The following is a 16,858-nucleotide window of genomic DNA, read 5'->3' as shown; positions in this document are numbered from 1 at the left end:
CTTTATTAGCTGTCATCCACTATATAACACCTATATAAAGAGAAAGGCATGAGAGAGAAAGGGAGACACATAATTGGTAAAGAGAGAGGAATCTTATCTTTAGATTTCTCATCTTCTTTCTCCATCACCTAAAACTAGATCTAGAGCTCTACCAATAACCCATTAATGGAGATTCTAAATGTAATACTAATGTAACTTCAACATCATAGTGACGAACCATGGATGTAGATCACATTGATTGAACCATGTAAAATTTTGGCGCTAGAAACACTACTTTGGATGGAAAGAAATCAAAGGGATTAGCTACTATTGGTCATAGATCTCACTGAGTCTTCAAAGAGATGAAATCAGACGAATCTGCATCAATAAAAACAGAATTTCTTCTTTACTACTATGATTCATTCTTAAGTTTCTAGATCTAGAAGTTTTAAAATGGAGTTGTAAAAGATCACTCGTGTTTTCAACATAAATCTGGTTTCCATGACAAGATTTGTATCCTAAACAAGTTTTCATCACAAATTTACATTAACCAAATTTTGTTTATAAACCCATTAGCTGAATTTCAAAAACATTTAAGAACCAAAGTTTTGATCTGATTTGGGAATTTTTGTTATGAACAAACTCAGACGATTTTCTAAAGATAAATCTCATTCTTTGTATGACCAAAGTTTGCATACAATCCTTCATGCAAGTCACTCACTAACTTGATTGGTTATCTGATTATTGTTGTTAACGGAAACAGGTGATATCAGGATGAAATTATCAAGGAGAAAACAGACGATAGAAGAGGAACCCAATTAAGAAGAAAAAGAGCAGCACGACATATTATCGATGGTGCGAAGAAAGCATCGCGTGGAAGACAAACAGCAGGAAAAAACGCAAATCAATTAGTAACGCGAAAGAAGACGCTACCATAGTGAGAAAGAAATCAGCAATCAAAACCACCTGCAGCAAGGGATGATATGTTACCTACAGGATTTATCAAGGGCGGAACAATACGCATCTTATGCTGGTTTACAGGACAAAGAAAACACGTAACAGTCACATGGAGACGGACTAAAAACATCACAGCACAAAAACCACAAGGGCGTTAGAATATGATTTACTTTTGTAATTCTACAGGTGAGGTAATATTACAGGTGCATGCGAAGGAATCGTCATCAATAACTAGTGCGAAGAAAACGCACAGATGAACTAAAGAAAGAAAGATGCATCAGATGAACTTACTCCCGTATCATTAGTTGTTATCTGTTAATGAAGAACTACCTACTACTTAGTAGGTAGGTTAAAATAAATAAAAATTCTGTTAAGGTTGGCGGTAGAAAACAAAGAAACAAAAACCTAGTTCTAGTTTCGCCATGAAAAGAGTCGGCAAGAACTTTCAAAGGGGAAATCAGGGGAGAACTCTTGAGGATTTGGAGATCAAGCCAAAGGAAAGTTTGCTCTTGCTCTATCAATTTTTATCATTAAGCATTGAGTTCGATTTTGTAGATATAGGTGAATCTTTTGAATTTAAATCCCTAGTCTAGGTTTTGAGATTGTTCTGTTTCTGAAATCTGAGTAGCAGGAACTGTTTGCGTCTTAGAATGAATTTTAACCGTTAGAAATTATTCAATTTTGGATATGTTGTTTATAATTAGTTTCTAAAGGCTCGACCAAAATTTCAGGCCGGTCAGATAAGTGCAGGGACGAAAACCAACTATGTTTCAGAGATTCTAAGTTCAGAAAACTGCTAGAACGTGAATAGGTTGGATACATCTGAATTAGGAGTTTTGTTGCGTAGAATTACATTAATTTTGGATATGATAAACCCATTTGTATGAGTATGCTTCTGTAAAAATTTCAGAGCAATTGGACGTCCGTAAATACCCTAATTATATGAAATTTCCCGTTTGTGACTGTACGTTTTCAGTTTGAATTATGCATATAAAATCTGTCTTATCTGGATATCTAACCGTGACTTTTACTTGATATTTTCATGAAGTGTCTCTGATATAGTAGTGAGTCTGTGATAAAATTTTCACCATGTTCTGATCAGTATAAGACATGATTTTGGTAAATACAGTAGACTGGTCTTGCATAGCCTATTTCTTGAATTGTTTCGGTATTGGGATGAAGTTTGAATTTTGTATGAATATGTTTGGTCAGTTTGAATGGTTATGAAATAGATTTCAGCATGATGTATTGATTATGTTTGAGCTCATTTAAGAGCTTAATCTCTGTTCAAGTGTTTGTGGTTTGATGAAAGCTATTTCGTATTAAACCATTATGTTGAAAGGTCGGGTTCACAATAGCTATCGCGCTTGGCCTGGAAATTGGGGTTGTCTTTATTTTTGGGGTTGTCTTCACAATAGCTATCATGTTTGTGAGCGTTGGTGTTGAATGACATTTAATGTTTCGTTTGGGTTGTATTTTGTGAATGTTTCCTCGAGTTTTTAAGACCGAAGGTAAGCGGTAATGTTGTGGCGTGTTGTGCTATCTTTGTATAGTTTCTTGAATCTCTTTGACATGTTAATCCTAACTGTTTTTGGACTGATTTTTTTTCTCTTTTATTTAATAGTAAAATTGATGGTTTAAGATTGAACTTGCATAAAAATTCCAAGGTTCTGACCTTGTGTTGAATTTCCTTTCAGGTAATAGAGTAAACAAGTGAGTAGGTCGGAAGTCTTTTCTTGGGTTGCCGCTACAGTGTGTGGGAAGAAGTAGAATCTCTTCCTTGCTGTAGTTATTTTTAGATTTGTTTTTCCTTATTATCAATAAGGTTATCACAGAGAGACAGGTGCTTCAATCACCGTTTCGAGAGTCAATTTTAAGTATTATCTTTTGAGTATTTTCATGATGAATTTTTAGCCAAACTTGTTTCTTCTTTTTGGTTCAACATTCTTAGTATCATACACAATGCTCATTAATATGAGAATGATGTTCTTTCTTTACATTGTTTTCAAATAAACGTTTTTTTTTCCAGCCAACTCGAGCTATGTGGACTGTATGTTCGGGGTAGTAAAACCTTGAATTACTAATGATAGGGCCGGCCGGACTACCGTTACTAATTCAGGGTTGGGACAAGATGCAATTACTTACTTGACCACACAAGGAGTACTACAAAGCAGGCTGATTAGTCTCATCAAGAGCCAGAGGCCAAATCCCCCTGGACAAGCAAATGTTTCTTCACCACTCTTTTCCTTATCGCATTAAAAGTTGGGCAAGTGGTGTCTCCCTAATCTTTCTACGTATATAACTATATATGCTACACAGTACGCCTAGCTAGCTAGGAATATACCACTAATTTCGTGTGAGCCTGCAAGCAAACAAATAAACAATCATCTTAAGTATGAGGAACAAATTACGCAAGGCCATTTGGTACTGGTATTTTGATTATGAACGATTTTAGTGTCCAATTATTTACAAAAACAAAGACATCGGTCATATAACAACCACAATCAAATCTCCATTCCAAACAATTTGCGGTTAGTTAGAAATGAAAACCAAGTTAACTTACCAGAACCGAAAAGAAAAAGTGAAGTGAAGAAAAAATATAATGCGGTTAGCTAGCTTTTTTGACACATCCATTCGTTTAAGTCTCGTTTTACTGCCTCCTCCCGTATGTTAGTTTTGGTCGACCTCTGCATCTCTTTTTGTTTACGGATTTCTTAAGATTTTCTGGTAAAAGTCTCAATAATTCAAACAAAAAAGAGCTCCACCTGGATTCTACAGTACGAAATGTATACAGTTAGAAAATTCAATAGGAATGTATGCATGTATTATGTATATATTTGATGAAATTAGTAAAATATGTTTATTTCTTGCTTCGATCTAAATAATTGATAAACATTTCGTACATGTGGACCTCTGGTGTCACCGTTGAATCTATCGTATTCAGAGAACATGGACTAGAGAGTATACTTGTGAGGAAATAACATGCCTAAATGATCGCACAGAGTACAGAAAAGGAGACCAGACTTTCTATTACTTCACTAAATTAGCTGAGACACTTTCTCAATGGCTTGGCTGACAATTTCTTGCCGACTTTGTTGAATTTTGAAGTTTTTGCCATCATATCTATTGCCTTCCTTTCAGTTAATCAATAATATACGCACATCCTCATCCAATAACGATGTTTTCGTATTACCTATTGAGCTATGCGATGTTGGCATACACCTGTTGTAAATTGGAGATTAGCAACAAAAGAAACCAACCAGATTGTAAGTTTGGGGAGCTTGCATGTGTCACTTGCATCACAGAGATAATATGCAAGACAAAATCACATGTGTCTCGCTGCTACACCCTCGGCACGAGCAAGACTATTGCAGGCATTCAACAAATTTTCGAAGCAGAGTGAGGTCCCAAAAAATAGGTTTGGAATAACCCATGTGCCCAAGACACCCCATTGCTTGGCTAGTACTCATAAGCCAGTGATCCATGCAAAATGTTTTACTATGCATACATATACATTGTACTCTTAACAGAAAGGGACAAGATGGGACAAAACGGAAATATGCTTTGAGATTCATGCTCGTGAAATATGTTGGATTTGGGCAGTGAATATTTAAAGTCGAAATAAATTAAAATCTAAAGTCAGATTTCAGCAGTGAATCTAGTCGAAATAAAAATATCACAACTACTGCATTAAAGCTGGGGCACTTCGTCTACGGTTTTGGCTGATAATTTCTTGCGGACATTGTTGAATGAAAAAAGCATATTCGTTTACGATATTTTCTTCTCAATGATACTATCCACTAGTTTTTTCCATGCACGTTCCCTCATTATTCTTGTCGCATTCTTTGGACATTTAACTATAAATACGGGCACCTAACTTAAGAAGAAAACACACAGTTTCAGAAAATCTAGAAAAAGAAAAAGAAAAAAGAAAAAAAATCTCATTTTGCTCCTTCACTTAGCAATGGCATCCAGTAAGAACTCACTCTCTGTACTATTGATGGCTTTCGTTCTCATGGCTGTAGTAAGTGAATTGGCAAATGCAAGTTCGATAACTTTATACCGTTTAGGAGGTTGCAGCGGCGAAACTCGAACATATAGCAACTGTGGATGCTCAAACCTTTTATATATGGGTGGTTATTCATTTTCCTACACTGGTCAAACTGCTAGGCTGTATAACACAGGGAATTGTCTGGGTGGGAGCGTTGCTACTCTCAACGGCAATGCCCGTCAATGCAGCGGCGTTGGATGGAGGAGTATTAACATCCAGTGTTAAGTAGATTTAAATTGTGGATGTCTTGTCTCTGACAGACAATGTGGATGTGTTTCAGGGATGGGCCTTACAAGTAATGTATCGTAATGATAACTATATCACTACGTGCTTCCTAAACTTCTAATAAGTTATAAATAAAGTAAGGTCGTTTCATTACATGCATCTTATATAAGTTACAAATAAGATGAATGTTGTATTCTCAATATATTCGATGTTTCTCCGAACAAAAATTCTATACGAACCGTGTAAAAAAGACCACGAATAATAAACCGCCCACTCACACACTTACTTATCCCACAAAATACTACCCCTGTTTGCTTTTGGGGAGAGGGAACCACTGACCCCATTCATTTGTGTGTGATCGGTTTTGGAGTAGATCACATACGGGTCCGTAGAGAATTACTGTTCTCCAAAAATGTAGTATCTTTCATATTTGATACTGGGTTTATATTTTTATTTTGTAGTATTGGTACGACATAATATATCTCACTCGTCATAGTTGGTTCCTCAAATCGATCAATACTCGATGCAATGACCTGGGGAAAGCTGAAAAAGATAAAATGCAATGATCCAAATCCAAGACTCCAAAACTCTCAGATATATCACAGGGTTTGTCTATACATTAGAGTTATTGAAAATGTGGTGTAACCCTGAAGGGTGTGCAGTTGCGAACCCTTGCTTCCAAAAATCTCCACTAAGATCGCTTAGTTATCCAAGGCCACAAATATCTGAAACCCCTCAAGCCCCAATTCATCCAAACTATATCCCCCTTTCTTCACGTGGGATTTACTTAAAGTGTTCTTCTGATAACCAAAAACATAGAATTCAACTACCTTAACATACATACATCTGTAGAATCCAACATCGAAGTTTAAAAGTACAAAACATACGTTCTTGAACTACTTGTGATCCCTTTTTGGTAATGTTTTTTTACGAGAATCTACATGCATTCTTGAAATACGTACTTTCCTGAACAACTAGTTTTTTAACTGTTGGAATGATCAGGTGCCAACATTGGAGAAGGCAAGGAGACTGTAGAACTTGGGTTTTACTTTTGAAAGTGTTGAAATCTAAGTGTAAGTTTCAGATTTTGACTGGGATGATACGGGTTGTTGGATTTATAAAAGAGTTTGGTCAAAATTACAGCCAATTTAGTCGACTTTTGTTCATATTTTTTTTTTACAATTTGTGCATACAAGCATTTGATCATAGTGAATCAGAACATTGATTTGAATGAGTTTTCATGTCTCCATTGAATAAATCCTATTAAGACTGTTGGACTAATACTAATATCTCAAATGCCTACTTCAAACACCGAAAATGCTAGCTTTACCGACCAAAGATCCCGACGAATCCCGCCTCTGATAGATAGCTTGGCCCCACTTTACCCATTGACGATCTCAATGTTGAGAACGCGGCATGAGATGTCAATTCCCCTCTCGGGATGAAAATCGGGAGAAACTGTCGGCGAGCGTATCACTTCTGCTTCAAACACTGACTTCTTTTTTGAATAGGTGGTGGCCGCTTAAACTTAGTTGCTGAGAAAGGTTTTACCAACCTACTGATTTTTAGGTTGCTACGAATTTGTGCCTCAAGGCTCAAAGTGAATAGCTACATGAGCACTTTTCTAGCTGCTGTAGATAACTTGAAAAATTCTAGCGAGTAAACACCTCATGTCATGGCTAAATATTAGTGGACACAGGTTAATAGCCGTCAAACTATATGGCAGTTGCAATTTTGGCGCTTAAACGCTTAAAGCGACCAAAATTCTGTGTTATTGCTATGATTTTGGTCGCTTAAGTCAGGTTTTCTTATACTGACTAATTAAGATTAGGGTTCATGTCAATGGATTATAAAAACATTGGATATATGTTTTTGTTGTGTGTTATTTTGTTTGCTCACTCTATCTTGAAATCCTGGATTTGCCGTTAATGATATATGTTAAGAAATCTTACAGGGGTAGTCAAACAAGATTTCTATGGATTTCATAGATTTTTAATATGAGTGACTTCCAGAGATTCTCTGATAATCTAGAGATTTCTAATGATTTTCTGAAATTATCATAGAGAGTCTTTGTGACTTGTAGAGACAAAAAAATGAGATTTATAGGGACAAAAAAATGAAACTTGTAAAAAGCTTATGTGATTTGTAGAGACAACATTGTATAATCTCCCCTGATTAAATACAAACATTAGCGATTTTTTTATTATTCACATTACAGTAATAATAAAAATACCATGACTACCTAATGAAATATGTGCTAATTGTCAAAATAAATCTCATTGATGTCCTATGTCAAATTTTCATTCCACTCGTCCCGCATTTTATTTTCTATGCTCTCTCACTATTTATTTTGTATGTGGAGTTTTCCAACAATTTAACATCAAGAAAAAAAAATCATTACTTCTAATATATATATATATATATTAAAATCGATATATATCACAACAAAGACTCACATAGCTGATTCTAAAATATATATTATCCAATTTAAAAATCACTTTAATCCACATTTTGTCTTGATTACCCCTTTCCAAGTGGCCCTTAATAGAGAAAAAATGGTTCACCCCCAATACCAAAAAATCTCCAAATTTCCAAGTCTCCCGAAATATCACCTCTTGAGGAGAGATTTCTACCATGCCTATTTTCAAGAAAAATTCTCTCCAAAATCTCTGAAAACAACAAATCAATGACTTTTAATTCTCCTTCGAATAACAGGAGTGTTGGAGTGACTCTTATGAAATCCTAATTCAATAACATAGAGTTTCAGAAAATTTAAATGACTTGAAAAAAGTCTCCAACCAATAACAAGAAACATTAAGAGACTCTCCAAAAATCTTTATGGACTAACAGTAGATTTGTGAATTCCCCATAAATCATTCAAAATCTCATTTGACTACCCCTTACTGTTTATTGTGTTACGCCAACAAACAAGCCAAAAATACTGTTGGTCACGTTTCTATTTACTGTCTATTGATTACCACCCTCTTTCACGAGAAAAATTCGGAGATATTTCTTCCTTGAAGCCGGTCGCTTTATCAATCTTTCTGGTTCTCCAATGGAAATTATTGAGAATTGGTACTGCTCGTTTATCATTTCACAATGCGTACCCAGTACCACTCTCTGGAGGAGTGTGAATGGAAACACGGTCTCTTTATCATTCACTCCTTATGCCAAAGCCCAAATAATAATATTCTTGTCTTGATCGACCGAAATCAGCAAATTGGCTTGCTTATCTCGTTCACACGTAACACAGAGAGTGCATGCGCAGTAAAATCAATACTCTACACTACATGTTCTCCGGAGAATCCTATTTTTGAGGCTCTAAACAGCTGGGCCTTTTGGACTGTATAGGGCCATGAAATTCTAATCCATAAAACCCTTTATCCACCTATTTTCAGTAATACCTAACTTTAATTAAATTAGTGTTAATTAAGATGGTTAAATAAACTAATTTAGATTAGTGAACGGATTATTCCAATCAGTAGATTAAACTTTTGAAAGTCAAAACTGTCGTGTTTTATTTTTTTATTTTTTTTTTTATTTGCTCGAGAAGAGGAAGAGCAATTAAATCAAATTTTTTTGAAGAAAATGAAGAAATATATCCTGAAAAATAGTCACAAGAACCTTATAAAATGTCTCCATTACAGTTTTGATTGATTCAAATCCGTTAAAAGTCATAAAACTCAGGGTTTTTCTAAGGGTTACAGTTTGGATATGTTGTCGACCCAACCGAAATCAACACTTTACAGTGAGAAATAAAATACTCCCAGCCAAAAGTGTTTTTTTTTTCTTTTTTGTATTTTCAGAACAAATTGCGGCTGGGGTTTCCCAGCCATATGATAAGTTAGGTAGGGAAAACCTTGCCGTAATACAACCTCTGTTTTTTCTTTTGTTTTTTTTTTTTGATAATCAGAAATGCGTGCAACTTTTTTGTTTTTTTATGATAATCACAAATGCATGCGACTAGGAATTCCTAACTGTAAACATATATTTACGGCTTGGATTTCCTAATTTTCCATTGTATACCTGCTTTGCAGCTAAATATTCAACATTTCCGAGCCGTATACCTACTTTACGGCTAAAGATTCGACATAATTCCAACCTTAATGAGCCTATATTGTATATGAAAAATGTGTATATAGTTGAACTCATTTTAAGGTTGAGTACATACAAATACTCATACCAATACTCATAAAATGAGTAGTCTTAAGTATTAGTATCACTTCATACTCGATCTTAAATTGAGTATGAACTTGTACTTTTGAAATAGAGTACATAGTGATAATCATTTTAAAATTGAGTATTAACTTGTACTCAATTTGAAATCGCTTATAGCTTTGTACTTATTTTGAAATCACGTATAGCATTATATTTATTTTGAAATCGAATATAAACTTAACATTTTGGAATCGGTATAAAAACCATACCCCCTGAAATCTGGAATGAATTTATATTATATTTGAATTCGAGTACAAAATGATACATATACTCATTATTCATTTTGAAATTGGGTATAAAATTCATTTCAAATATTCATTCTCGATTTTTTTGTTAATTTACAACTGCGAAATTATGAATTCATAGACGTCACGTAGTATCCTAGCCGTACATTTTACTAGTCTAAGAATTCATAATGTCCTTGGTTTTCTTGGGTCGAAACGAAAACCTCTTTGTTTTTTCTTTCGCGTTTGGTTGGTAAAAGATCACTACTTCTGTATTAAAGCTGGCCTGGGACACTTTTTCGATGGCTTTGGCGGATTATTTCTAGCCGCCTTCTTCGTCATCATATGAACTATCCACCAGTTTTTCCATCGTATCGATTTTTTTTAATTATTTATCTTTTTGAAGCAGCCATCATATCTGTGCATATCCGTTTACGATATTATGCACTGCTAGTTTTTTCCATGCACGTTTCCTTGAAACATTTAACTATAAATGCGTGCATCTAACTTAAGAAGAAAACACACATTTTCAAGAAACCTAAAGATTCTCATTTTGTTTTCTATTTTCTAAAGGCAGTCCAACCTAAATTACTGAGTTAACAGGCTCCTTTGCTAAGCAATGGCATCTAGTACTAAGAACTCACTCTCCTTGCTATTCATGGCTTTCGTCCTCATGGTTGTAGCAAGTGAATTGGCAAATGCAAGTTCGTTCACAGTGTATCGCTTATCAGGTTGCAGCGGCGAGTCTCAAACATATCGCTGTGGATGCAACAACCTTTTGTATATGGGTGGTTATCGATTTACTTACACTGGTCAAACTGCTAGAATGTATAACACGGGTAATTGTCTGGGTGATAGCGTCACTACCTTAAGTGGCAGCGGCAGTCGGTGCGCCGGCATTGGATGGAGGAGTGTCAACCTCCAGTGTTGAGTGAATTGCTATCCATTGTGGATGTTTAGTCTCTACTATGAGACATAGATTATATGTGTTTTAGGAATGGGCTTACATGTATCGTAATGATATCTATATCACTACGTCCTTTCTAATAAATAAAGTAGGTCCATTCCATTACGTGCTTCCGAAGTCTTGTAAGTTATAAATAAATGGAGAACGACTTCTGTCATAACGATAAACTTTGGTTTGTTGTTATTGCAGAATGTTATCTTCTTAATGTATTCGATGTTTGTCCTTTATAATATGGTGGGATTCATTATATTTGGTTCCTCCGATCTCCATAATGTAATCTGGTTACCATGCTGCCGGCTTTCATATTGGAGTTATTAACCCAAGGAAAGTTGATAAATACAATGACCGCCGAGTTAAGGACGTTCAGACACAAGCTCCAAAGAAAAAAAGAAAAAAGAACAAAAAAGAGGCAACCTCCCTGTTCAAAAGAGAGTGTGCGAAATTAATCCGAGTAGTAAGACCAGCTTCCCTTGCCCATTTAAGGGTTAGGGTTCTGGCTTCAAGACTCAATTCTAAATCAGTTTTCAACAGATAATTTTCTTCAAATCTTTTCTCGGTGCGCTGATCCCAAACTACCTAAGTAACGGCATTCAGGATAGAGGTAAATGAAAAGGACGACAAATCACATCATTTAACTGCCATTACTTAAATTAAGCTTACAATGCCCTCCCTCCACCAGGATTTTGTTAGAGGCATACCTCATAGGCTCAATCAGCCAACTTTTTGGATTTCCTTTAATTATTTTTTTCATATTTTTGAAGCATAATCGTCTTTAGTTGATTTGATTTAATGGGTAGCACATGCTTAGCGCAGTCCATGGCCACAAGCAGTACGTATTTTATAGGATGGTACTCGTTTTTGCTCTCCTAATCGAACTGTGTGGTGTGCTCAACTTATTTCTATCTCCTCTTCTTTCTTTCTTTGGGGGTTAGGTTTTATGGCCCTCTCCACCCTACTACTTCCTTTCTTTTTTTAATTAACGGTTTTGCCTAGATAAAAAATGAAAAAAAATCTTATCCAATAACTGAAACCAAACTAATGATTGTGCCGAAACCAACCATTAGGAATAACTAAGTTAGTATACTAATTGATGTCAACTTATAGTCACGAAGGTCTTGAAGTCTTGAGGTGTAGCCGGATATCCGGTCAAATCAATATTTTACTTGATCCACCATCCATTAATTCCTTCCTAGTGAAGATCTGGCTAGTTTGGAATTTGACATATGTAACTTAATTATCCCACATCGATTGAAACATTGTAATTAAGTTTACTAATAAGGAAAAAAGTTATTTTATGACATTGAGACTGGTGTACTAATTATTTATACACGATATCAGAACGAGGCTTCAATTTATGTGACGATGACGAATCCTACGTGCTGATAACATTTAATAATAATCATTATATTATTCTTTTTAATTAATTTTTTATGTTTTCCTCTGATCAGAAAAACACTTGCACCACTGTAGCTTCAGAAAAAAGAAAGAAGCAGCTGGTTCCAGTTCTACTGCGATTATGAATAACTAGCGAACTTGGAAAACAAGGATAATTCATAAATCAGCTCTTTAAGGTCGCCTCCACAGTTGTAAATGCATTTGTTCTTATTTGGACGAAACTTTGACATACTTTGTGTTGCCCATGAGTAGGGTGAAATTATAGGTTGTCATAGTATCGTATTCTGTTGAGGGTGTTTAACTATCAATTTTAGAACAAATTTTGTTGATTGTGTATAGTTCTTTTTTTGTAGGAAACTTCCAAGCAATTTTTTTTTTTTTTGTGTAGGAAACTGAATATGCGGATATATTTGCCAGCGTGACAATTACATGGCCAAAGAATTTTACTGATGAGAAGATAACATGGCTGATTGAATTTTAATGTGAACCACAAAAAAACACCTGGTATGGAGTTGGCTACTTGGCATGACTATTGGGATGGTTTCCCTTCCCCTTGGTGATTTGAATGAATTAGAGTAATGGGAGGAAGAAGATGTGGCGGGTCAAGGAAACTTTTTAATAAATTATGTGATGATCTCGGGCTTGTGGGTTAACCGATTTGGTCTTTGGTTGATAAAAGATCACTATTATTGCATTAAAGGCGGGACACTTTGTCGATGGCTTTGACTGATAATTTCTGGCCGATTTTGTTGAAGTTGTTTCTATCGTACCTGTTACCTGTTAGACATACGTCACATATACACGACGTGACTTAATTACTCACGGCTTTAGAGTTTTTCTTAGCTGTAATTCTTGTTATACAAGTATAATATCTTTGTAGATATTCTGTACCTCTTTTATAACTTGTATATATTGCACTGAATAGCTTCCATATGTATGGGAAGTTTTGTAATCTCTTTGATAATAAATATACACGAGTTCTATGTGTCTCTCAACTATTGTGAACACCTAAAATCATAGTTCCAACTTGGTATCACCTTGGTTTTCCTTCAAAGGAATGTGTTTTTATTTCTTTTTCAATCTTCTCTTTTTTGAATCAATATTTTTTAGGTCATCATCATGACTCCAGAACCAACTAAAACTCCTCAACCCACCATTTCCGATGAGGATTCTTCTTCTTGGACCGATATCCCTTTTGCTAGACTCCATGGAGCTATTTGTGAAAAGCTCAATGGTAGCTATTTTCTTCTTTGAAAAACTCAATTCTTACCCTATTTGCAAGGTTATGGTCTCGAAGGTTTTGTCAATGGTTTCATCAAGTGTCCACCGGCTCAAACTGAAAACTCTTCGTCAATCCCTAAGTTTATCTCTTGGACTCGAACCGACAAGCTTCTACTTGGATGGATTTTATCATCGTTGACATCTCCTATTTTAGATAAAGTGAAGTCCTGTCAAACGTTTTCTCAGGTTCGGACTAAACTCGAGGAATTTTTTGCCTCTGAAACTGATGCTACGCTTATTCACTTAAAGTAGGGCTGCACATGGTCCGGTACGGCCCGATTCTCTTATGGAACCTGTCCCTGTACTTGGTGTTGGCCGATACCTCATTTTGAGGACCGGTACCTGGAGTTGTACCTGTACCTCCAGTACCGGTCCGGTACAATACCGGTACCGGGTTTTTACCTGAAAATACATCATATGTTCTACAAAACAGTTGACATCGACCGTAAATTCAACAATGATAACAGTAATCTTCAGTTTTTTGTTGATCAACCATCCCACGACTCTCTAAAAAACAGCCTCAAATTCATAGCACACAGTTTAATCTCACTTCATGTTCTTCTTACCCATCTCCATACGCATCTGCAGATTCACTTACTCCTTGTATCGTCTTCTGCTGCCTCTTCTTAATGTGAAAATCAACAACCACCAAGCTCTCAGTTCACCACCAACCCTGAGTTCAATTTTCAGTCTCTTCAAAACCACAGCACCTCCCTTCACAGGCCGCAACACCCATCACTCTGTCCGTTGATAGTTATCCCCACAACTGACTGCAGCCATCTCATCCAAATCAGGTCTTGGGTTTGATTTATCGACATCAAATTCAGCTCAGATACGTCCCAAGTCTTCACCTATTCAAACCCCATACAGTCAACACACTCATCATTACTTCCCTGTTCTATTTCGTCTTCCAAAACCAAAACCAATTTGATCACTATCTCAACCAATTTGAACCCCATACAGTCAACACACTACGTGTTATAGTTCTACTAATACCGTCAACCATCAAGCCTTCATTATTTGTCATCATCAATTTATCATGGCATCTTCTCCCATCTAACCCCTCAACAGATTCATCCTCTCTCGTTTCTAAATTCAACCAGATACAAACCCTAATTCCAGCTCTGAACTCTAAATTTCAACTGCTTGAGCTCATAATAAACAGTACCCTTTCAAACATCTCTCAATTCAAGGGCAGTAGTACCACAGTAGTAGCTGCAATTCGATCCAATCTTGGGTTTCATACCATAAACCAATTCAAATCAATCTCTCAATTTAGGTATTTATATAAATATCTAGATAAGGGGTGACCTAGATTTATTTTTAATGTGTTTACCCAAAATAAAACCATGGTCCCCAAAAAACCATGGTCCCAAAAAAATGGTTCTTTCCAAGTTATCAAAGAACTAGGAAAAAAGGCCCATTTTGTTAGGGATGAGAGTCATGAGACCCAACTATTTCAAAATTCTCCTTCTTGGGCTAGGTCCATCAATTATGTGGGAATGTTATAAATACCCTTACTATCCATGGGTCCTCACAAATACCTTTATCCATTATATAAATACCCCTCTCCTTTTAGATAGAGATTTTTTGAAATTATAATATCAAATTTGCCCTCACCGACATAATGATTTAGATTTGATTTTTCCACCAAATAAAAAAAATCCATTGACTATTCTTGTCTGCTCGTCTACCCTCCTCTACCGAAGACAAACACCACCAACATCTTCATCGCCGCCGCCACCATTGGAACACCACCTCCACTACATCACCACCTCTACTTCCGTCACAATTCCAGTACCATTTCTACTCGATCGTCTCCATAATCAGACTCATAAAATAATTTTCAGATTTTGAGATTTCAGTTTCAGGTAATTTCTGAATTCGAAGATATCAGTAATTTCAGTGCCATCCAAAGATTCAGGCGATTAAGAGTTGTGATTTTTAGGTTTCAATCTATGGCAACATCAAGTTGAAATATAGAATCAAAACCAGCTGAATTCCAAAGAGATTAATGAATAAGGTTTGTATCAAAAACCCTAAAAATATCCATTTGATTTGAATCTCGCATCTGTTGGATGTGTTTTTATGATATAACTCAGTAAGTAGAACAATGTCTTTTATTGTATTTCGATCTGGTGCTTGTTCTGGTGGTGGTGGTAGATGTTGTTGGAATGGAGGTGACGGTGGTGGATTCTGTTGTAATAGTGTAGGCGGTGGTTTTGGTGATAGTAGCATAAGTATTAGTCGTGTAGGAGCAGCAGTAGAGTGGTAGTACTGTAGACGGTGGCAGCAATAGTGCTAAATTAATAGCGAAATGGAGAAATGGGAGTTGTGCTTAGATATGGCTGGTCTGTATAATGAACCGTGCATTAGATGGAGGATGGTTGCAGTGGCGATGGTGGTCGTGGATGGTTCTAAACAGTTGCTAGCATTCGTAGTTAAGAAGACCAGGTAGATAAAGAAGAGACTTGCTGCCATGGTTAGCAACTTTTCGGTGGTATACGGTGATGAAACAATGAGAAGTTAAGACTTGTGTGTTGTTTTGTATGGATCCTGGGTGCTATTGGAGTTGGAAGGAATCGTGTTCTGATCTGCGAAGAGATTTTAACGTACAGAAATAGGGAATGGAAGCACTTCGGTAATAGAACTGGAATTTGTTTTTCTATGGTGTTAAGTTATTCAGGTGGTTGAAACCAGTGGTGCTGATATGGGTTTATACCAACAAATGATGTCGAGATAGAGAAGCGAGACAAGGGACTGGTGGTGTTGGAGTTTATCGAAGTTTAAATAACTGTGAGCATAAAGTTTTCGACTGGGAAAAATTTGACAGACAACAAACAAGATCCTAGTAGAGTGACTCGAGTGAGGAATTGCGGGAGCCTGTACAAATAGTAGTGTGGTGACCAGAGTTGATGGGTGAGTTGGATGTTTGAGCAAAACAGTACTTGGAAACAATATCGCTAGGAAGAAGAGATGTATAAAAAGAACAAAACAGTGCAAGAAACCAACAATGTCGATGACATTGCAGAAGTTATTTACTTCTTGTGAATAAGTTCCCAAAGGACATGGGACGATTCAAAACTCATTAGAAGTTCAAAATTCCGGCACATTCTTGGTAAGTTTGAGAATACTTAATTATTCATACTGTTTCGGAATTAGTTAATTATTAGTTACAGATATTTTCTATACTGTAGATTAGGAAACATGGATTTTGTAAAACACATTTTGGTTAGCACATGGTTTTAAGATGTATGGTTTTACTGAAGCATTTTCCAATCAACTTATTAGATTGGTTACTCTTCTTTGTTGGTCGGGTAATATTTGACACTAGTTTTTTGGGATCAATTTTGGTTGTTGATACATATGTTGGGATTAACTTTGGTTGTTGACACCGTACCTAATCTGAACATTTTCTGAAGTCTTAATTTTGGGATCAACTTTGGTTGTGGACACCATATTTTGGGATTAACTTTAGTTGTTGATACCAGATTTTGACATTTTCTGAAGTCTTAATTTTGGGATCAACTTTGGTTGTGGACACCATATTTTGGGATTAAC

At 36.0% G+C, this 16,858-nt stretch overlaps 1 protein-coding gene across 1 annotated transcript; it reads left to right on the top strand.

Moving 5' to 3' along the window:
- The first annotated feature begins 4,900 nt into the window (after positions 1-4,900).
- On the top strand, positions 4,901-5,212 carry LOC113329167 (antimicrobial peptide 1-like). Its single transcript, XM_026576134.1, has one exon. It carries the CDS (start codon positions 4,901-4,903, stop codon positions 5,210-5,212), a length of 312 nt encoding a protein of 103 aa, XP_026431919.1.
- The last annotated feature ends 11,646 nt before the right edge of the window (positions 5,213-16,858 follow it).

This window comes from Papaver somniferum, unplaced genomic scaffold (genome assembly GCF_003573695.1).
Source record: "Papaver somniferum cultivar HN1 unplaced genomic scaffold, ASM357369v1 unplaced-scaffold_115, whole genome shotgun sequence".
Taxonomy (NCBI): Eukaryota; Viridiplantae; Streptophyta; class Magnoliopsida; order Ranunculales; family Papaveraceae; genus Papaver; species Papaver somniferum.
Note: the sequence above shows the minus strand (reverse complement) of the source record. Positions and strands in the feature narration are given on the sequence as shown.

Excerpts from the sequence above, each read along its gene's own strand:
- LOC113329167 (XM_026576134.1), top strand. The coding sequence starts at position 4,901 with ATGGCATCCAGTAAGAACTCACTCTCTGTACTATTGATGGCTTTCGTT.